We start from the raw sequence: 23,488 nt of genomic DNA on the forward strand, positions 1-23,488 counted from the left end.
TTGACCGTTAAGGTGATCAATGAGTGGAACAGGCTGCCACAAGAGGTGGTGAGTTCTACTTCAGTGGAAGTCTTCAAACAAAGGCTGGACAGACATCTGTCTGAGATGGTTTGGTGAATCCTGCTTTGAGCAGGGGGTTGGATCAGATGACCCAGGAGGTCCCTTCCAACTCTACCATTCTATGATATCACAATGCAAAAAAAGAGATCTTGAAGAAGAAAGCTGTAATTTAATAATAAGTTCCCAAAATTAGTTTTCTCACAATGAGTTCCAGCAGAGTGGATGGGCTTTCATAAATCTCGTGCTCACTGTGCTTTTTTTGGTAGGTAAGCTGACCCATCCCGCGTGTTTGAAATCTGCACAATGTCAATTTTGTCTCGCGGGTCCATATTTTCCCTATAGAATTGCATTCGATGGAGAAAATCCGCGATAAACAATTCATATGTGTTTTGGTGCGGAAATGCATAGAAACCACCTGCAATTCGCACATGACTATATCAATAAACTTTTGCCAAAGCCAAATACCAGGAAGTATCAAAAACAAAGCCGCGTGACACGCCAACGAGACAAAAAATGCAGCGTGTAAAATGCCATAACAGTACATGTTGAAAAAACTGATTAAAAAATGCTATGAAAAAAATCACAAATTGCCTGCAACATCAAAAATTCACCAAATACTCATTGTACAAAGTATAACCCAGCATAAGCCGTTTAATTTATCGAGCTTGGTGATGAGTTTCAAGTGATGGCGTTCTGTATCATGATAACTTGCTCCATCAAGGTATAAGTTAATGTGTTGCGTGTTAATTTAAGAAGTGCTGCGTTTCTCTAGTGGCAGCCATCGTCACACTATTCTTGTTTTTACCCCTGCAGCATAAGGCCTCTCTCAACAGGAGACAGCATCACTATCAGACGAGTCTTTTTGTTGAGGATAATGCCCGATGTAGAAACCTACTGGGAGACCTGTCTCATATTTCAAAAAGTGTCCCCTGTAAAAAAACAAAAAAACTAACTTAATGAGCATTTTTTACACACTCTTTTCAGTATTAACTAGACTTTGGGTAATAAAATAGTTACATTAAAAAGTATTAAAAATGTGTATGTGTAGGAAATGAAGTATTTCTCCCAGAAAATTATTGCAATTTCACATATTTTGTTATACACATGACTATTTCCTTTGTATTGGAACAACACAAAGAAAAGGCAAATTGGACATAATTTCACACAAAACCCCAAAAATGAGCCAGACAAAATTGTTAGCACCTTTCCAAAATTCTGGGTAAACAACTTTGTTTCAAGCATGTGATGCTTGTTCAAACTGGCCTATGGCAAGTAACTGGAGTGAGAAATATGAAAATCACACCTAAAACCTGATAAAAAGGGGAGACGTTGACTCAATCTTTATATTATGTGTCTATCACACTAAGCATTGAAAACAGAAAGAGTAGAGAACTGTCTGATGACTTTGAACTAAAATTGTTGAAAAATAGCAACAATCTCAAGTTTACAAGTCCATCTCCAGAGATCTTGATGTTCCTTTGTCCACGGTGCACAACATATCCATGGGTTAGGAGGCTCAAAATACGGTACTTGCTTTGCCCCAGGTGCTTGCAACCCATGCTGTGTCACTGTTCAGGGATTAATAGGGTTGAAATCCCACTGATATATTTTATAAAAAGCACTGGAACCATGCCAACCTGCAAACCCTCTGCTTGTTGTCTCATGTATTTATAAGGTTCACAGTCTAATTAAACTGCTGATTTCAGTACTGAAGATTTATATCCAGGAGTAGTATATTGGTTAAATAAGGAATCACTGTGCAAAAACCCTGACTCTGCGATGTGGATGCTGCAGGAGCATATTATCCATAGTATATCTAGTTATACACATACCCCGCTGTCTGATGTCCTAGCTGCTGCCGTGACAGCCCATTTCCTAGCACCTGTATCCTGCTGATGATGCCCAGGAGAGTATCTGGGAATCTGATGTCCTCTTGCCTTATTTCCTGCTACGTGCATGGCTCCCACTCTTGAAAAAAAGCTTCTGGTAATAGCCGTACACTAGGGGATGGCCTAAAAGAAATTCCATAATAGATTAACAGATCAGATACTGTGAATCACATTTCTTTGTGCCCGATTTACTTTGAGGTACCAACATTTTTTGAAATAATGGACATGTACCTCTAGGTGGTGCTCTTGATTCTTTGCAGTTTTAATGAAATATTCCAAGTTTCTAGGATCAGTGTGCTATATAAACTCTATCTCTCTGTGGTGCTCTTTGCCTGTATCTGATTGCATATTGATCATCTAATGAAATGCGTGAAATTGCAGATTGCCCATACTTCATCAGTCTGCACCAACTTGTACATGTGTCGGCCTTTTGTCCTGACTTTTTGCATTGAATATTACTGTAACTTGAATGTTTGGAAATACACAATGCTGTTCACAATCTACTCTTAAAATTGCAGTTAAAAAGTATGTACAGTACAGACCAAAAGTTTGGACACGCCTTCTCATTTAAATATTTTTCTGTATTTTCATGACTATGGAAATTGTACATTCACACTGAAGGAATCAAAACTATGAATTAACACATGTGGAATTATATACTTAACAAAAAAGTGTGAAACAACTGAAATTATGTCTTATATTCTAGGTTCTACAAAGTAGCCACCTTTTGCTTTGATGACTGCTTTGCACACTCTTGGCATTCTCTTGATGAGCTTCAAGAAGTAGTCACCGGGAATGGTCTTCCAACAATCTTGAAGGAGTTCCCAGAGATGCTTAGCACTTGTTGGCCTTTTTGCCTTCACTCTGCGGTCCAGCTCACCCCAAACCATCTCGATTGGGTTCAGGTCCGGTGACTGTGGAGGCCAAGTCAACTGGCGTAGCACCCCATCGCTCTTCTGGTCAAATAGCCCTTACACAGCCTGGAGGTGTGTTTGGGGTCATTGTCTTGTTGAAAAATAAATGATGGTCCAACTAAATGCAAACCGGATGGAATAGCATGCCGCTGCAAGATGCTGTGGTAGCCATGCTGGTTCAGTATGCCTTCAATTTTGAATAAATCCCAAACAGTTTCACCAGGAAAGCACCCCCACACCATCACACCTCTTCCTCCATGCTTCACAGTGGGAACCAGGCATGTAGAGTCCATCCGTTCACCTTTTCTGCGTCGCACAAAGACACAGTGGTTGGAACCAAAGATCTCAAATTTGGACTCATCAGACCAAAGCACAGATTTCCACTGGTCTACTGTCCATTCCTTGTGTTCTTTAGTCCAATCAAGTCTCTTCTGCTTGTTGCCTGTCCTTAGCAGTGGTTTCCTAGCAGCTATTTTACCATGAAGGCCTGCTGCACAAAGTCTCCTCTTAACAGTTGTTGTAGAGATGTGTCTGCTGCTAGAACTCTGTGTGGCATTGACCTGGTCTCTAATCTGAGCTGCTGTTAACCTGCGATTTCTGAGGCTGGTGACTCGGATAAACTTATCCTCAGAAGCAGAGGTGACTCTTGGTCTTCCTTTCCTGGGGCGGTCCTCATGTGAGCCAGTTTCTTTGTAGCATTTGATGGTTTTTGCAACTGCACTTGGGGACACTTTCAAAGTTTTCCCAATTTTTTGGACTGACTGACCTTCATTTCTTAAAGTAATGATGGCCACTCCTTTTTCTTTACTTAGCTGCTTTTTTCTTGCCATATTACAAATTCTAACAGTCTATTCAGTAGGACTATCAGCTGTGTATCCACCAGACTTCTGCACAACACAACTGATGGTCCCAACACCATTTATAAGGCAAGAAATCCCACTTATTAAACCTGACAGGGCACACCTGTGAAGTGAAAACCATTCCCGGTGACTACGTCTTGAAGCTCATCAAGAGAATGCCAAGAGTGTGCAAAGCAGTCATCAAAGCAAAAGGTGGCTACTTTGAAGAACCTAGAATATAAGACATAATTTCAGTTGTTTCACACTTTTTTGTTAAGTATATAATTCCACATGTGTTAATTCATAGTTTTGATGCCTTCAGTGTGAATGAACAATTTTCATAGTCATGAAAATACAGAAAAATCTTTAAATGAGAAGGTGTATCCAAACTTTTGGTCTGTACTGTATGTGTGTGTAAAAGCTGCCTATACCAGTTAATGCTAATCAAATCAGTAATCTTATTACAGGTGACTTTTCTTGGTCTTTTAGAAGAAGCGGGAGCAGGAAATATTCAGGTACGTCAGCATGCAACAAATATGTAAATCAGTCATGTATGTCAGCACAATATTAGTAAGATTAGTCTTGGAGATTTATTGGAGAATCTCAAATTTGGCTCAATAAAATAAATGAATAAAAAATAAGTGTTTTTTCTGTTAATGTGCCACCGTATATATGTGTGTGTGTGTGTGTGTGTATATGTATATATGTATATATGTATGTATATATATATATATATATATATATATATCTATATATATATATCTATATATATATCTATATATATATAATTGTCTAAGGGTTTTTCCGTCTGTCTGTCTGTCTGTCCTGGAAATCCCGCGTCTCGGATTGGTCGAGGCCGCCGGGCCTCGACCAATCAGAGACGGGCACAGCATGGCGACGATGATGTCATAATGGAAATCCCACGTCTCTGATTGGTCGAGGCCGCCAGGCCTCGACCAATCAGCGACGGGCACAGTATCGACGTAGATGTCATGATGGTTGCCATGGCGACGATGATGTCATAAAGGTTGCCTCGACCAATCAGCGACGGGCACAGTCTGCCGCGAATTCTGGAATCATCATTGTCCATATACTACGGGGACATGCATATTCTAGAATACCCGATGCGTTAGAATCAGGCCACAGTCTAGTATATATATATATATATATATATATATATATATATATATATATATATATTCTACTATATAATTGTCTAAGGGTCACTTCTGTCTGTCTGTCTGTCCTTCTTTCTGTCTCTTTCTGTCACGGATATTCATTGGTCGCGGCCTCTGTCTGTCATGGAATCCAAGTCGCTGATTGGTCGTGGCAAAACAGCCACGACCAATCAGCGACGGCACAGTCCGGCGGAAAAATGGCCGCTCCTTCCTCCCCGCAGTCAGTGCCCGCTCCGTACTCCCCTCCAGTCTGTCCTCACACAGGGTTAATCGCAGCGGTAACGGACTGCGTTATGCCGCGGTGTAATGCACTCCGTTACCGCAGCTATTAACCCTGTGTGACCTACTTTTTACTATTCATGCTGCCTATGCAGCATGAATAGTAAAACGATGTAATGTTAAAAATAATTTTAAAAAAAATAATCGTTCTATTCTCACCGTCCGTCGGCCCCGGGACCGACAACAGGCCTTTCCTGCTCGCGACGCTCCGGTAACCGGTCCATGCTGCGATCTCGCGAGATTATGACGTAGCGGTCTTGCGAGATGCACTCTTCAGACCGGAGTGCACGAGCAGCGTCAGTAACCGCTTCGCTTGGATCTGGGGGCTCCGGAAGGTGAGTATATAACTATTTTTTATTTTATTTTATTAACAGGGATATGATGCCCACTTTGCTATATACTACGTGGGCTGGGCAATATACTACATGGGCTGGGCAATATACTACGTGGCTGGGCAATATACTACGTGGCTGGGCAATATACTACGTGGCTGGGCAATATACTACGTGGCTGGGCAATATACTACATGGGCTGGGCAATATACTACGTGGCTGGGCAATATACTACGTGGCTGGGCAATATACTACATGGGCTGGGCAATATACTACATGGGCTGTGCTATATATTACGCGGCTGGGCAATATACTACATGGGCTGGGAAATATTCTACGTGGCTGGGCAATATACTACGTGGCTGGGCAATATACTACGTGACTATAAAACGTGGGCTGCGCAATATACAACGTGGGCTGCGCAATATACAACGTGGGCTGCGCAATATACAACGTGGGCTGCGCAATATACAACGTGGGCTGCGCAATGTACAACGTGGGCTGCGCAATGTACAACGTGGGCTGCGCAATGTACAACGTGGGCTGCGCAATGTACAGCGTGGGCTGCGCAATGTACAGCGTGGGCTGCGCAATGTACAGCGTGGGCTGCGCAATGTACAGCGTGGGCTGCGCAATGTACAGCGTGGGCTGCGCAATGTACAGCGTGGGCTGCGCAATGTACAGCGTGGGCTGCGCAATGTACAGCGTGGGCTGCGCAATGTACAGCGTGGGCTGCGCAATGTACAGCGTGGGCTGCGCAATGTACAGCGTGGGCTGCGCAATGTACAGCGTGGGCTGCGCAATGTACAGCGTGGGCTGCGCAATGTACAGCGTGGGCTGCGCAATGTACAGCGTGGGCTGCGCAATGTACTGCGTTGGCTGCGCAATGTACTGCCCTGGCTGCGCAATGTACTGCCTTGGCTGCGCAATGTACTACGTGGACTGCGCAATATACTACGTGGGCTGTGCTATACACTACGCATACATATACTAGAATACCCGATGCGCTAGAATCGGGCCACCATCTAATATATGTATGTGTGTGTGTGTGTCTGTGTGTGTCTGTGTGTGTGTGTGTGTGTAATATATATATATATATATATATATATATATATATATATATATATATATATATATATATATATAGCGCTATCGATTCCATGTCTCTCATATGTAATGGAGACAGGAGTGCGGTGGATCCTATGCACTGCTGCTGGCAAAAGTTAATCCAGACAGTATATAAAAAAAAAATACAGTCAATTTTATTGCAATGCTTTTTGGAGTAGAACCTACTCCATGCTCTGGCATCTGATGCCTGAGGAAGTAGGTCCTACCCTGAAACACGGTGCAATAGATTGGAAACATTTTGTATACTTATCGCCTGGATTAATTTTTGTCTGCACAGCGCCCAGGGTCCTCCGCACTCCTCTCTCCATTTGGTGAGTACAGCGGCCGGAGCAGCAGCAATGATTGGATTATGCATCAGTCATTACATAGTTGTGCCGTGCACAACCTGATCAGGTGAGCCACCGTCCCTCCAACTTGCCTTCACCGGTTGTCCATGCTGTTTCACAAAGAGCGCCTCTTGTTTTTATCTCTTTTTGCCTCTTCTATGATGGTATAGTGAATCCTGCCTTGAGCAGGGGGTTGGAAATGATGACCCTGGAGAGGTCCCTTCCAACTCTAACATTCTATGATTCTATGGCATTGCTTAGTAAGAATTTATTAGTAACCTGCGACTGCTTTGTCATTTGGTGTATCTTTTTGGTATAGTTCTACAGAGCTTGTAAATTTGTGATTCTCCTTTTTATATAGGGTGTAGCAACTTTTCACTCCGACATTCCAGAACTAATCAGATCTCTTCATCTCTGCAACCTTAATGAAAATGAAATCCTTTTATTAAAGGATGGAAAGGAAGCAAGCAAATCCAATGCGACACAAGTAAGTGCTGACTGGGGCCCATGTGAAAAGTATCCGTAAGTAGTAAGTAAGGCATCATTGGGACATTGGTGAAGAACATGTGCCATAAGTGTGGGCTGTGGTGCATTTACATACTAGGCCAGGGCAGTGAACTGAACCTTTGCTCTGTGGAGAAAAAAAACTTGCCTGAGAATTTTCTACAATTTCTCCTGTATATGTATGCATGGAGAAGTTTTTTTTTAATCTTTGTAGCTATGTATATAGGGGTTGGCGATCTCCAGAACTGCATGGCCATTTACACTTATTAAAAAGTAAGAAATATTAGTGAAGACATTGCTTTAGTAAATGGTAAAGTTTTTTTTTTTTTATTGTTGACAAGCATTATTCAAAACTGCACAACTGGTTAATCCCCTTGGTGATAAGCGCCTTATTACGTGTGTCCAGAGGAGTAGTATGAAGCTAGCACAGGAGCTGAGGCCACACCATACCCCGTGCCTGCCATGACACTGCTTTTATCAACATATACATACAATGTGTGATTAATAGATACACGAGCGATTGCACTTCGGGCATGCGCTCTGATTACGAACCACGCAATGGGGTGTACCCACGCAGCAGACTGACCTCGCAATGGGGTGTACCCACGCACCAGACTGGCGTTTGTGCAGACTAATAGCAAACATAAATACCTGGTGTACCTCTCCTGCCACTCCTACCTTGTGTATGAAAAAGCTCTGTGGTTAATACTGTTCGGGTAGAGCTATCCGATAGCACTATCTATGAAGAAAGTGAACGGGTAGAGCTATCCGATAGCCCTATTCCTAAAGGAAATGAACGGGTAGAGCTATCTGATAGCGCTGTTCCTCAATGTTCCTGAGCGTAAACTATTTCACATGGTTGAGCGCACTTGGGATCTGCCCCCAAGGCCCTGCCCATGCCCAATGTTTGGTCCATACACTGCGGCTAGGAGTTGGTCCCGCTTTTGTGTACAAAATTTTTTGGCTTTTACAATTGTTAAAAAGCTTAATAAAAGACTTCTTTGTACACACAGTTGACAGTAAACCATTTGTCAACGTTAGGAATAAATTTACCTTGCTTCTGTGTCTCAAATATTTTGACCCTTATTTGTTGGCTTTTCCTTCCCCTGGAGAAAGCCACATATAACTGCCCCCATGAAAACACTGGGAGAGGCAAATAAATTCCTACAATATCCAAGGACTGTCCCTGAGATTTATAGATGGTCATTGCAAAAGCCAACATGTTAGGAAACTGACGCCGTCGCATCTGGACTGGCAAGTTTTATCTTTGGAAATCAAGTCAATTCTTGGAGTAAGAACTGTCTGACCCTTTGCTTTTCCATTTAAAGCAACGGCAAGAATAATGTTTGCTTTTAAGCTTTTCACATAAAGCCTTGTGCCATTACAATGGCCACGCTCTCTGTTAAGATTACACAGGAGCATAATTGCAGCTCCTGGTTTCAGCTTTAGTTCATGAGGAGGCATCCCAGTGAGATTCAAAGAGTTAAGAAACTCTACAGGGCAATCTGTGAGAATCACGCCCTCCTCTTCCGCAATTGTGTCCACGGAGCGATATGTTGAGTGTTCACCTTGAACTTGAAGGGAACCTGTCACCCCCAAAATCGAAGATGAGCTAAGCCCACCAGCATCAGGGGCTTATCTTCAACATTGGACAAAACCAAAATGTTCAAATTGTCCCCTACTACCAATCACAGGATTACATCATTCATGAATTGCGATACTAAATATGTTGTTTATTGGATAACATGTCTTTCTTGCCAAATTTGATATATTGGTTGCACCATCCGAAACCTAAAGAAACGAATAGTGGAACATCTCTCCAATATAAACAATAAAAACAATAAAAAATAAATATATATAAACAATAAAAACAGCTCCCATTCAGCAGCATCCAAACATTTTGTTAATATTCATAAAGGAGATCTTACACACTTTGCTTTTTTTGGTTTGGAAAAGGTTCCTTACCCTAAATGTGGTAGAAACTGGCACAGACGGCTTAGGCTTCTTTCACACCTCCGACGTTTGGCCAACATCGCAATGCGTCGTTTTGGAGAAAAAATGCATCCTGCAAAGTTGCCCGCAGGATGCGTTTTTTCTCCATAGACTTGCATTAGCGACGCATTGCGACGTTTGGCAACACGTTGCATGCGTCGTGCACGGGATGCATCGGGTTTTGGTGGACCGTTGTCTCGGAAAAACGTTCCAGGGAACGTTTTTCCGTACGTCGCATCCAGTGTTTTACACTGCGCATGCCCAGCAGGAAATATCGCTCTCACGATCTTTCCTGTTCGGCAACGCAGACGGAAATGTGAAAGCAAACACTTCCATTGGTACATCGCTCCGACGCTTCGGGACGGCCCCGTACCGACGGAAGTGTGAAAGAAGCCTTACTATTCGAGAAGCTTATTGGATTTTACGTTTAGATAGAACATATCCAAAAGGAATGAACTTTAAAAACGATTTATTTTACATTTATGAAATTGTTTTCTGTGTGAATGCTGTTATTGTTGTCGGCATTGTGCACTCCTGGTGCATCACTAATGTTATTATTTTAATGACCTTTGATTGGATCATTTCCTCTTTATATATCTGCCTACATTATTACACTGACATCCTATAACTAAGGTCACAATAATCGTGCCAGAAACGCGTCAGGTGTTATTAAATTTCCCCTTTTTTAATATGGCTTAATAATGGTTTTGTATCTTACGTGGTTGATGTGCCGGCAAGAATCCTTTTCTTCCAACCATTTTTCGACACCTTCACTCATCACTAACCCTGACACCTGTGCCGGCGTCAGTACATACTTTATGGGTGAAGTTAGCACACAGTTTGTACGGCTCCTGAAGGATGGTATAAATATCCAAATGGCCCTTGTTAGAAAAAAGTTCCCCACACCTTCTGTACATGAAAAAAAAAGTAAGGTATATAGCTAACATTTTTTAATAAAGAACTGAAAAAGCCATCCAATCAAGATATGCTACACTTACCGTAATTTTGGATGGCCCCTAACTCTAAAGACTCTCCTCTGAATGCACCTAAGCAGACATCATGTGACTGGGGAAGAGATGAATCCAGGCTTGGCCCTTAAAGAGTAACCATTTTTTTCATTTTTAATTTCATAAAGTGCCTTGGAATAAATGGCACTATAAAAATGTATAATAATATAATAGTAAATAAATCAATAGTACACCTGAAAATAAGGAACCTTGTAGTATTTCTCGTCAGAGAAATCTGCTTCTTTCTAGTATTGGATGATTCATTCTCAAAATTCTTATTTCACAGGGAGAATCTATATTCAGTGACGACAGATTGTGACGTTACTGAGAGGAGATGACAATTACTACTGATAAGATTCTGCGGGGGAGGGGGAGCTAGAGGCAGAGCTCCTCCCCATTCATCTACCTGGTAGAAACTGCATTTCCTAGCTCAGTAACTTTGCAGATTTTACCCCTGAAAAACAGACCAACTGCTGTGTTTTTTTTGTTTGCTTTTTTCCTCCAGGGTGCTCCTATATGAAAACCAGTCTGCGGCTGGCGTTCATTGGAAAGGGTGATTTATTTATTTTTTTTACTATATACTGCAGTACAGTTGTATTTCAGTATATAGTATGAGGGACAATCACAGGTTTAAGCACGCTAACAGGACTAACATAGTAAAAAGAAAATAACACAAAATCTTATCTTATACATATTATTTTTCCTAAAATCGCATACCCTATTCAATGTGACAGGTTCTCTTTAAATATCATACGAGAGCTGATGTGAGTTTCAGCTGTTTGTTCTCATTTGTAAGACATTACTGGAGATTTTATGTTATCACCATTACTTATTACTGGCATACCCCTGTAGCTATACCATCTTGGCATGATTTACAGTGTCCCTATAAGTACGTTCATCAGCTTAATCTGGCGTTAGGTGCAGGAAGAAATAGGGAGCAGGCTAGGATCCGTCAGACATAACTGTACACCACAGCTTGCATCCCATTGCTGTGCGCACTACTTGTCTGTCCATATTAAGCAGAAGAACAAACGTTTAGGGGCATTTTCATATGAACATTATATTATAGGGAATCTATCACTAGATTTTTAGCCAAGTAATCTGAGAGCATCATAATGTAGGAACAGAGATCCTGATTCCATCGATGTGTCACTTACTATATTGGTTGCTGCAGTTTTGATAAAGTCACAGTATTATCTGCTGCAGATCTAGCACTTCTCTGGATGTTGAGCTCTGTACAAGGCCATGTTCACACTTTGCGGCGTGCTCTGCGGGTTCTCCCGCAGCGGAATTGATAAATCTGCAGGGCAAAACCGCTGCGGTTATCCCTGCAGATTTATCGCGGTTTGTTCCGCGGTTTCCGCTGCGGGATTACTCCTATACTATTGATGCTGCATATGCAGCAATATGCAGCATCAATAGTAATGTTAAAAATAATAAAAATTGGTTATACTCACCCTCCGATGTCCGGATCTCCTCGGCGCTGCACGCGGCGGTCCGGTTCCAAAGATGCTGTGCCGAGAAGGACCTTCGTGACGTCACGGTCAAGTGACCCGGGCGTCATCACGGTCATGTGACCGCGACGTCACCGCAGGTCCTGTTTGCACAGCAACTCTGACCAGACGGCCGCGTGCAGCGCTGAGAGGTGAGATATATCATGATTTTTTATTTTTATTCTTTTTTTTACCCCAAATATGGTTCCCCGGGCCTGGAGGAGAGTCTCCTCTCCTCCACCCCGGGTACCACCCGCACATTAATCGCTTACTTCCCGCAACGTGGGCACAGCCACATGCGGGAAGTAAGCAGATCAATGCATTCCTATGGGTGCAGAATCGCAGCGATTCTGCACAAAGTGACATGCTGCAGGTTGTAAACCGCTGCGTTTCTGCGCGGTTTTTCCCGCAGCATGTGCACAGCGGTTTGCGGTTTCCATAGGGTTTACATGTAAATGGAAACGCTATGGAAACTGCTGCGGACCCGCAGCATCAAAATCGCCGCGGTTCCGCGGTAAAAACCGCAAAGTGTGAACATGGCCTAACCCTGCTCACAATCTGCAGATTTGTGTGTATGCTGTGCATTGACAGAAAACTGCCAATCAGTGGTGGGGGTGTGGTTACGCAGAGCAGGAGGACTACATAGCAGAGGACAACTAGTCATCTATTGATAATCTCTTGCTGATAAAACGCTGATTTTATTGAAGCAACAACACACAGCCCTACATCATGTAGGTGGGGTTTGAACCCAGGACCCCAGTGCTGCAAGGCTGCTGTGCTAACCAGTGCTCTCAACTGAAGATCTGTATAGCACATACCTCAGCTGGCGGCCAGGCGTACGGCTATCATATGTGAAGAAATATATCTCTCACTGAGCACAAAGTGGGTTATCTCAACCTTCATCCTCCTCAATGTTTAGTTGGTGTCAATTTTATCTAACTCTTGGAAACCCTCTATAAACAGTCGAACCTATTTTTTTTTATTATACCGTATATGATCTATATTTTTAAAAAAGTCTTTTTTTTTTTTTTTTTTTTTTTCTATTTAGGGCCTTTTTTCAGGAACAGTGTGTTTGAGTACTACATTATTTCCGCTCTTTAGAAGTGATGCTCTGTTCGTAATGCTAAGTAAATATACCGCTGGAGTGAAATATGCAGTGGAGCAAGAATGCATAAGCAGATTGACTAAGAAGGCAGAGCACCATGAAGACGATGATACAAATCACTCCGTGTCTTCAATTGAGGATGACTTTGTAACTGCGTTTGAACATTTGGATGAAGAGGAGCCTACAAATACAAATGACAGCCAAGGTATTTTACAATTACAAGTATTATTGTCTGTGAATGTAACTAACTATTACTTGCGGTGTTCACCAATCTTTGAAAAGTTGCTAAGAATTTCACATCTGCTGATTTTTTTTTTTTTTACAGAAACAGTGCTTCACCAGTTGTGATTGGTATTGCAGCTCAGCCATACTCTCTTATACACTGTGTTCCAAATTATTATGCAAATAATATTTCCTCATATTTTCTCTAAATTACCTATCTGAATTGCAGTCATTGTTATTTTCCAGTCATCTACTGTTCTAGTATAATTGCAATGTTTTGGAACAAACTGCCTATGAAAACAGTATCTTTTAAAAAAAAATAAACACCCAAAATGCATGTTCCAAATTATTATGCACAGCAGAGTTTTCAACCTTTTTTTTTTATTATTATTTTGAACAAAAAAATGGTCAATTGTGAAGTTATAAGCATTATCAGCTTATTGCAAAATGAAATCAAACAGTTTTCAAGTGAAAACTTTATTCTAGGTGATGTTACATTTGCACATAGGACCCCTTGTTCGAAAGAAGCTTCTGAACTCTCTCGTCTATTGAATTTGTCAGTTTTTGGATGGTTTCTGCTTCGATTGTTTTGCATGTGGACAGAATACCCTCCCAGAGCTGTTGCTTAGATGTGAACTGCCTCCCGCCATCATAGACACTCCTTTTGATGATGCTCCAGAGGTTCTCAATGGGGTTGAGGCCAGGGGAAGATGGTGGCCACACCATAAGTTTGTCCTCTTTTATGCCCATAGCAGCCAGAGATGCAGATGTGTATTTTGCAGCATGAGACGGTGCATTATCATTCATGAAAATGATCTTGCTGCAGAAAGCACGGTTCTTCCTCTTGAACCATGGCAGGAAGTGTTGTTTTAGAAACTCCACATAGATTATGGAGTTCATCTTTACCCCTTCAGGGATCATAAAGGGGCCGACAATCTCTCTCCCCATGATTCCAGCCCAAAAGGTTACTCCACCTCCTCCTTGTTGGCGCCTTAGCCGAGTTTTCATGGGGTGTCCATCAACCAGCCATCCTCCACTCCAACCATCTGGACCATCGAGCGTTGCACGGCACTCATCGGTGAACAAAACAGTTTGGAAGTCAGTCTTCATGTATCGTTTGGCCCACTGGAGCCGTTTCTGCGATGATCACGATGAAGTGTCTTGGCAATGTTGATTGTATGTAGTCATGCCTTGACCTAAATACTCCACAATTTGTTGCTTCTCAGCAGCCGACACTTCCTTTTTCTTTCCCATTTTGGCAAAAAATGTAGGCTGCTTAATGATGTGGAACAGCCTTCTTAAGTAGTCTTGCCTTTATTTGGACACACCTGCCAAACTAATGTGCACAGGTATCTGCAGTTGCTTTCAGTGATATAAAGAGCCCTGACACACATCACCATCAATGAGTTTAAATGACGAACAAAACAATTCTAACCTTATCACTCCTAAACTCTTTGTGCATAATAATTTGGAACACAGTGTATAGGGCTAAGCTGTAACACAACCTAATGTCAGAAGTGGTGCTGTTTCTGGAAGAAAACATCTATGTTTTCTAATCTGCACAGCTTCTGTATAGAGAAAACTTAAAAGAATAATTCCATCTCCAAGATTCTATTCCCAATATGTAGTAGGTGTAATAATATTAGCAAATGTCTCCAAATAGAAATGTGGTATAGTTCTTCTGATTCATTATGTCGCTTGCGCCATGTGCAGGCATTGCAGTAGCTTAGGTATCAATAGTTATGACCACTAACAGCTAATTAACGGTCACGCTATGAGTGTTCGTAACCATGGATACCTAAGCTACTGCAATGCCTGCACATGGGGTAAGTAGAGATGGGCGGACACCTGGATGTTCGGGTTCGGCCGAACATTTACAAAAAGTTCGGGTACCAGAACAGGACCCGAACCCAGACCCCATCCACTTGAATGGGGGGCCCGAACATCCAGCGTTTGCAACGCTGACATGTGCATGACAGCACAGCAAACACTGCTTCTGATTGGCTGTAAAATCATTACCACCGGTCAGACAGCCACGGTTCCCATGCTGTCAAATGTCAGCGTGAGCCCGCAGCTATGATCGGAGGTATAAAGTTTTCCTCCAGTCACTGGTGTCAGCTGATGGTGAGATCTCCACTAGCACAGTGTGAAAAAGTCTCACGGTGCAGAGGCGAGTTCACCTGGAGAATTTCACTGTGGTGAATTTGGACTGCGGTGAATTCGCCTCTGCACCGTGAGACTTTTTCACACTGTGCTAGTGGGGATCTCACCGAGGTCATTGCATTTGATTAGCATGGCTGGAAACGCAGCCTCAGTGACCGGCAGTAACCTCAGTGATGTCACTTCTAGTCACTGATGCTGCGCTCACAGCAGCTCATTCACCAGTGGTTCTCAGCCTGGACGGTCGTATCTTGGCACCGTCCAGGTTGAAAACTGTTTATCCCCCTGACATGGATTACGGCGTGGGACATAACGTCGGACAGGTGAGGGTTATGGTTGCTTTTTTATTTTTGTTTTATTACAGGAGATGAGGGATTCAATGGAGTGGGCGTTAGGTGAGTATAACTGTGTTTGTTATTTTTAAATAAACCAAAACAAGGATTTCCTTTTTTATTTCAAATAAAAGACTTTATTCTGGCTGTCTTTGTTTACCATATAACTATAGGATTAGTAATGGATAGATGTCTTATAGATGCCTCTCCAGTAGTAATCCATGGGCTTGATGTCACATGGGGGTACCAATAACCATGGCCCCTTACCAGCCTGAGAATACCAGCCCCCAGCTGTCTTCTTTAGCAAGACTGGTTGTCAAAAATTGTGGGGACGCCACGCCGTTTAAAAAAATAAATACTTATTTACATAATTTAAAAAATTAGAGTGGGGAACACTCTATTCTTGATAACCAGCCTTGCTAACACTGATAGCTGAGGGTTGCAGACCCCAGCTGTCAGTTTTTTCTGTCTGGTTATCAAAAATACAGGGGAACCCACGCATTTTTTTTTTTTGTAAATCTTTACAACGCAGCCTCTGGCCAATACTCCTATCAGCCGCACATGCTCTCACTGTTATTAGTGGCAGCAGGTGTCGGCTGATGAGAGCAGTAGTTCCATCAACCAACACCAATGACCGGAGGTAAACTTTATACCTCCGATCATTTGACAGCGTGGGGCTGTCTGAACGGCAGTGATGATTTTACTGCCTTTCAGAAGAGGTGCTTGCTGCGCTGTCATGCACATGACAGTGCGACAGACACCCGGTGTTCGGGGTCCGAACCTGAACAGTAACACTGGCTTCCTGGTGGTGATTAGTGAATCAGAAGAACTATACTACATTTCTAATTTGAGTGATTTGCTAATTTTATTATTATTGCAAATACTACATATTGAAATAGGATTGTGGAGATGGGAATACCCCTTAATTGCATCAATCACCTTCATCAAAAAGTAAAAGAGTTTAAATATTACATATCAATTTTACAATGGGCAGTGAAATTACCAATTATTCAATAATTTGCAGTCAATAAATATATATATATTTTTTTTAAAGCTGTAATTTTCCTTTTCTTAATTCCAGGACTTGGATGGGAAACCGTGAAAAATCAACGTGATGCTTCTTCTCAAACTCAACCTACCCATTGTATAGACATCAGTGGATCGAAAATCCTATTCAGCTCTGTGCGCCGTAGATCGTCCATCAAGTCTGCAGTTCTGATGGGTTACTTAGGACTTCCAGAGATGTCAGCTTCTGTTAAAAATACAGTCACAACATCAATGTGTAATACCTGTACACAGAGAAGTGTTTCTGCCCATGAGAAGATCATATTTTCCCCATCTCCGGTGGAAACCTCTGAATCTGAGTGCTCCAGTCCAAGTCCTATCATTTTCTTAGATGAAGAGGGTTACCAGAAGAGCTTAAGAGCAAAGCTAAATCTGCCAAAGATTCCTGTTGGCAAAGATGGCATTGAGGACTCTGACTCTGAATTAAGTGAATTTTTTGATAGTTTTGATAGATTTGATGAGCCAGAAACTTCATTAGAAGACCACTGTCAAAATAACCAGAAAGGCGCTCTAGCCAGCCCACCCAAAAAAAGGAAATGTGCCAAAGGAAGCATAAGTACAGTTTGCATGAATCCACAAAAATTTAAGTTTGATCGCCCTAAGCTTTCAGCCAGTGTCAAAAAGCCTACCCCTCGTAAAGCAGAATCTCCTTTTGGTAATATGAGCGACGTACCTGACTCCCCTCGTCCAACAAAAACATGTTCTGAGGATACAGGTACTCTATTCAGTCCTATTCGATCATCTGCTTTTAGTCCTCCAGGAGTTCCCTCTGCTTCCGAGGGTACGTCTCATTCGTTGAGCCCCGGTGATATCCCACCAGTAAAGGCCCGTTCGTATGACAAATTAAGTGAATACGCAAACTGGGTATGCAGTGACATGTTTGACACGGTCCTAAATACCAGGCCAACCTCCCATATGGTAAAAAAAGAACCAGAGAAAACTCCAAAGCAGAAACGTAAATCTCACGGCAGAGAGTTGGAACGGAAGTCAAAGTCCAAACACAAATCCATTAAGGGAGGAATTCAGAGATTTGCGGCAGACCTGGTAGAGAAGAGTATAGGCAATGCATTTAAAGACTTGCAGAGAGGAGTTTCCTCGTGCACTAGTGCACTGTGCCAGCTTGCGGCAAGGCTTACTTCATATGTTTTCCAAATGGCATTTTACGAAATCGGAAGGAGACAGGCATTCTCAATTAAGAAGCGAGCCATTAATAGCCTGGCAAACCTGATGGTGAGTGATGTCATTACAAGTGCTCTTCAAGAGCTGCGGTATATAAAGAAGCAGATGGTTACTAATGCAGTGACCCGTTTTGCTGCAGACCTTGCAGAGGAGCTTGTTTTTGAAGGAATGATGGAAGTGTGTCAGTTTTCCCACCCACCAACTCCAAGTGTTTCGTACTGCCAGTCATTTGATTTTGAAGACGTCGTAGTTAGTTCCTATGCTAAAGACTTATCAGAATCTGTAATTCAGGAGGCTTTTATTGAGCTTTCACAAGTGAATGTGGGATTTACACCAGAAGCTGCTATAAGTGTTTCAATGGATAACCTAAAATATGTAAGCTCAGAAGGTATGATGCCGGCTAGTCTATCATCACCCGTATTCCCTGCTCCTAGAAGTCAAGAAGTTTCTCCTACTGAACAGAGATCTAAAATAGACTACACTGTTCAATATGCTCTGTTCTTTACTTCTGGCCTGATGAGCTCTGTACCTGTGCCTGTAGCCGCAAAAGTCTTGAGCCAACAACCAATAACAAATGAGCAAACTGATATCTCGGCCAACAGAAACCTGTATACAGACAATGTCAAAAATTATCATATATCTACAAAAAGCATTGCCGATATGTCATCTGACAAAAAGATCATACTTGGTCATAGCCAAGAAGATGGAGATGGAGTTAAAACCTTCTCTGTAACGATGGTGGACATGATTGTAAATGAAGCCTATGATGTTATAAAGTCATCCAAAACCGTGAACGATTATGCCGAAACGATGACCAATAAAATAATGCCCTTCCAGGAATCTTTATTTGATGGAAATACATCACAATACTGTGTTCAAGACGCAGACAGGGCTATTTTTAAGCACTCTCTACTTAAGAGCATGCAGACTTCTTCATCCAGATTAGAAGATGTGAAATCCAGCAATTTGATTGACTGCAATACAAATCTGAGACCAGAGCCCGGAATCATTTTTTATTCTCCAAAATCTTCAGAGCAGCACAAAAAGATTTTTAGATGTCCCCAAGAACATGGCGTTCCAAGCCCATACTATACTATTAGGCAGCTGGATCAGGATTACAAGAATGACCCTATAGAAAAGCATCCTTTAGGCACTTGTCCAGGACAATCAGATTCTTCATATAATATCGAGAATATCACTTCCAGAAGAAATGTGTATAGTACGGATGGAGCAGACCCTTCATTTTTTCACTGTCTCCCTCATATTAACAGTTTTTCCTCTGTAATGTGTAGTTGTGGTGATAATTTCTTTGTTGAAGAAAAGAATAATCCAAAAGACTCTAGTATGTCTGCACTTCCGGGTACACCACCTCCAACACCTTTGACAGGTTATGACAGAAGTCCGGAAAGGAGTATGAGAAAGCTTAGCAAGAAACTAAAAGGACAACTGGCAAAAGAGTTCTATCCAGCCACCCCACCTTCTACTCCTCACTTGTCTGTACAGGAACATGATAATGGTAAAAAAGATGATTTTATGCTTCGGCTCATGAGATCGCTGTCTGAAGAGGTGGAAAGCTCTAGCAGTGATGATAGCTTTGAAGAACCTGAGGTCTCAGAAGAAACCTGCAGATATGCTGACTACTTATCCAGTAACATCATATCTGTTGCCACTGACAAGGCTGCTTACTCCTTAAATGATGACTTTTCACAAGGACCAACACCGAGGAACTTGTCACAGTTAAGTATGCTGAGTGATAAGTGGGGTTATCCTGCCTATATGAGAAATATTACTGAAGATCTACTAGAGACTTTGTGCAAATATGCCAATAATGTTGCTGGTGAAGTCCTCAGTGAAGCCAAGGAAACCATAGGAAGCCGGAAGAACTCCTTGTGTGATGTAGATTATTGTAGCTTGCAAAGAGACTGTCGTCAGAAAGAAAGTACCTCCAAGTATGGTGGTATGAGTTATAGGGCATCTGACCCTACCACTCTTTCTCTACCTCTCAATAACGGTGGTAGTGGATTGACTTCGAAGTACCCCAGCTGTGAGAGTGTGACCGAAGAATATGCCGATCACCTTATCAGAGTGCTAAAGATGGAAGGGGGCAATAGTGAGTTAATTTTGGATCAATATGCGAGCCGGTTAGTTTATAGGGCTATGAAGTCTGGCCTCCAGCAGGCCTCAAAAACTATTAAAGTAAAATGTAACCGGAAGGTTGTGTCCAGAGTGAAATCTGATGCCAGTACCAGCAAAGACATTCTCAGACTATTAAACAGGACTCACCATTCTGAGAAAGACAAGCGTAGACAAAGTAACGTTACCCTTCATTCATTTACTGAGGACTCCCTACTGAAACCTGAACTCACTGGCCTACTTAGTTTTGCAGAGTCCCTTGCTCAGACTATAACATGTGATGTAAAAAGAAAGCTCAAAATGTCCGCTTCGTCTCTTCCCAAATCGCTGACCGATTCTTGTCTCTACTCTAAATCGAAGAACGATTATGTTACTGGTGAACTTGTCAAATCCTCATTTCCCAAATCACTCCTTCCCTTACCTCATAAGCAGAAATTATATCATAGCACCGGCAGCCTAAATGATCATGGTCTTAATGATGGGATTCTAAAAGCTATTGAGCAGTATGCCTGTAAAGTTGTAGATCGCACCTTGGAAGTCAGCATAGAAGCGGCCAGGATGCAGGCGATGGAGAGTAAGAAGAAAAATGAGAAGGCTCTTCATGCTGGAAAATTAATCCATTCTTATGGCCCTGCATGCAGGCTGTGTAGTGCAATAGAGCAGCACGGCAGCTCTGTGTCGTCTTGTCACTTCTTGTTGGGACACGATAGCTCCAGAAAAGGTAAACAATGCTCCAAGTCCAGGCAAAATGCCTGCCAGAAATCAAGATTTTTTCATCTGAACGTCCCTAAAATCCACATTGACCTTGATAAAAGGACAATGTTTGCCGATAAAATAGTAAGCGCAGCACTTGAGAAAGCAGAACGGGAGCTGAGCAACACAAGTCTGGGAGCTGATAGTGGCATTGGGCACAATGGGATAAGCTTTGCTGAAAGTCTTACCACAGAAATCATGATGTCCGCTATGAAGAATTTTGGGCATGTCAGCATAAGGTGATGATGATAATTTGTTTCTACTATGTTTAATTTTTAAATGTATTTTTGAAAACTAATATGTATGAATGTTTTGGGAATATAAAGGAGGGCAAATTGTAGTTTAGATTAATACTATGACTGGATATTTCTCATAGGAGTCATTGCAGTAGGGAAAAAAATTGTGACATTCGCCTCAACAATTCACAGTCACGCTTGTTCTGAGATTACATGGATCTCCCCGCCAGTTTATACGTCCTGACTCCTGATGTAGAAAATACTGCTCAACCAGTCGCTGGCTTCGGCTTCGGGTCCCTGCTGTGGCCACTGATTGACTTTTAGGGCATTTCCTAGCATTTCAAATGTCAGGAGCAGGAAGAAGAGACTAGTGGGGGAAGACAGGAGCAGGAAGAAGAGACTAGTGGGGGACCTGGTAAGCACTCAAATAGAAGCAGCAGATGATCAGTGAATTATGATTTTTATTATTTTAAAACCTTTTTGAGCCCCTTGGCAAGACTTCTTCCCTGCACAACCCCTATAAATATCAGCAACAATTCCAATTTCAAGTGTTGATTGTTGTTTCTAGTGTTAGGTCCAGTAGAATCGTATGTCCCAGTCCATTGGCCACAACAGTGGTTTGGAAGCAGAATTGCCTGTTACTTGACGGCATCCTTTTGATTAGCTGGCGTGTTACAACGTCATCGTTGTGGTGTGACACATATGTGACTTCGCACCAGGATCGGCTAAAGAAGAGCCACTGATCCCGTCAGGTAAGGGACAGTTTTCCCACTCCTATTCAATGGCCATCAACCACTGTCCAGATGGATTGGGGCACAAAAATCTATACACACCAACTCTAGTTGTTTACTTATTAAAGTGAGTCTGTCAGCACAAAATGATCTATGAAACCAAGCACAGTCTCTCGGTGCAGTCAAACAGTTCAATGCACCTTCCCAGCAACCCCTTTCCTATCTGTTTCTGTCCTTCTGTGGCTTTTATAAAGCCAGAGCTGTCATCCAAGGAAGAGGGGAGAAGATATAGATGAAAAACTCCTGGGAGTTAAGGGTCACTGAACTGTTTGGCCATGGCACGGGTGCACCATTGTCGGTGCCTCGTTTGACCAGTTATTTTGTGCTAACAGACTCCTTTTAAAACTATTCCAAATTGTGAATGTACACCCCACCATCCTGCTTTGTATTTTGTTACTGTTGTTGGTATAACTTTCTTAACCCTGGGTGGCTCATAGTTTACTTTTTACTTTTTTTTACTGATTATTTGGGCATTATGTACATTTTAGAGATATTTTTGCTCTTTTTATATTCTGCTGTTAGTTCTATTGGCAAAGATGGCTTCCAGTCAGTAGACTCGGCGACCAGTCAACACACCAGTGTCAGCTTGGGTGATGACAGCACAGGCAGCTGGTCAAATTTGAGCTTTGAAGATGAACACCAGGATGAATGCAGCAGTTTTCTTCAGCTTAGTGACAGGTAAGTGACATAGAATTTTCTTTAAATCGCACCAACATATTCCACAGCACTTTACAATTCATTTATAGGGAAATGGTGCAACTTCTAGTTTTCCTGGTCATGGGCAGAATACCATTAAAGGAGCTTTCCCAGGCACAAAAGTTTAATCAATAGATCTGTGAATAATAATAATTTCCACAATTGGATGTCTTTAAATTAAATGTTTTTGTGCTGAGATAATCTTGTACATGTGTCCCTGCTGTGTACTGTGTAATGGCTGTGTCTGACCATACAGGGACATGGTCTGATCATACCACAGCTCCTGGGCAGGGGAGGAAGCAAAAGAGAGTATACAGACATTACAGTATGGGATCACAGCTGATCCTTTCTTTGAGGTAAAATATTGTTTGAAAACAGGCAGGGAAATGTTTTACCTCACAGAAAAAAATCCGCTGTGATCGACTGCTGTAATTCCTGTATAGTCTTTTGCTTCCTCCCCTGCCCAGGAGATGTGGTATGATCAGACCATGTCCCTGCACAGTCAGACACAGCCATTACACAGTACACAGCAGGGGCACATTTATAAGATTATCTCAGGGATATTTTACTTAAATATATCCAATTGTGGAAATTATTATTCCAAGATCTAATGATTACAATTAACTTTTGTTTGTGGGGAAACCCCTTTAAGTTTTGTAGCTCAGATTTTCATTTCATGTCTGCTGTGCTAAGCTCAATTTGTCTCTGAAAGATAAAACATAAAATGTGGATATGTTCCAACTTGGGGCTGTAATTTCTTAGATGCAAATAGTTTGAAGCTTGTGATCCCTTGTTTGAAGTCCATTCGTTTGGATAAGTAGATTCTTAGTGTTAGGCTATGTGCCCATGATCAGGAATCGTAGCGTTTTGGACGC

General features: G+C 42.1%; 1 protein-coding gene across 3 annotated transcripts in view; it reads left to right on the forward strand.

Moving 5' to 3' along the window:
* The window catches only part of AKAP11 (A-kinase anchoring protein 11), a 71,039-nt gene that overhangs the window by 22,560 nt on the left and 24,991 nt on the right, over window positions 1-23,488 (forward strand). For all 3 annotated transcript variants that reach the window (XM_077297329.1, XM_077297330.1, XM_077297328.1), the window contains exons 4-8: window positions 4,170-4,217; window positions 7,307-7,432; window positions 12,990-13,251; window positions 16,842-21,129; window positions 22,440-22,595. In XM_077297329.1, coding sequence (XP_077153444.1) covers window positions 4,170-4,217; window positions 7,307-7,432; window positions 12,990-13,251; window positions 16,842-21,129; window positions 22,440-22,595 — 4,880 coding nt within the window. The remainder of the gene's footprint in view (window positions 1-4,169; window positions 4,218-7,306; window positions 7,433-12,989; window positions 13,252-16,841; window positions 21,130-22,439; window positions 22,596-23,488) is intronic.

Source organism: Ranitomeya variabilis, chromosome 3, assembly GCF_051348905.1.
Source record: "Ranitomeya variabilis isolate aRanVar5 chromosome 3, aRanVar5.hap1, whole genome shotgun sequence".
NCBI lineage: Eukaryota > Metazoa > Chordata > Amphibia > Anura > Dendrobatidae > Ranitomeya > Ranitomeya variabilis.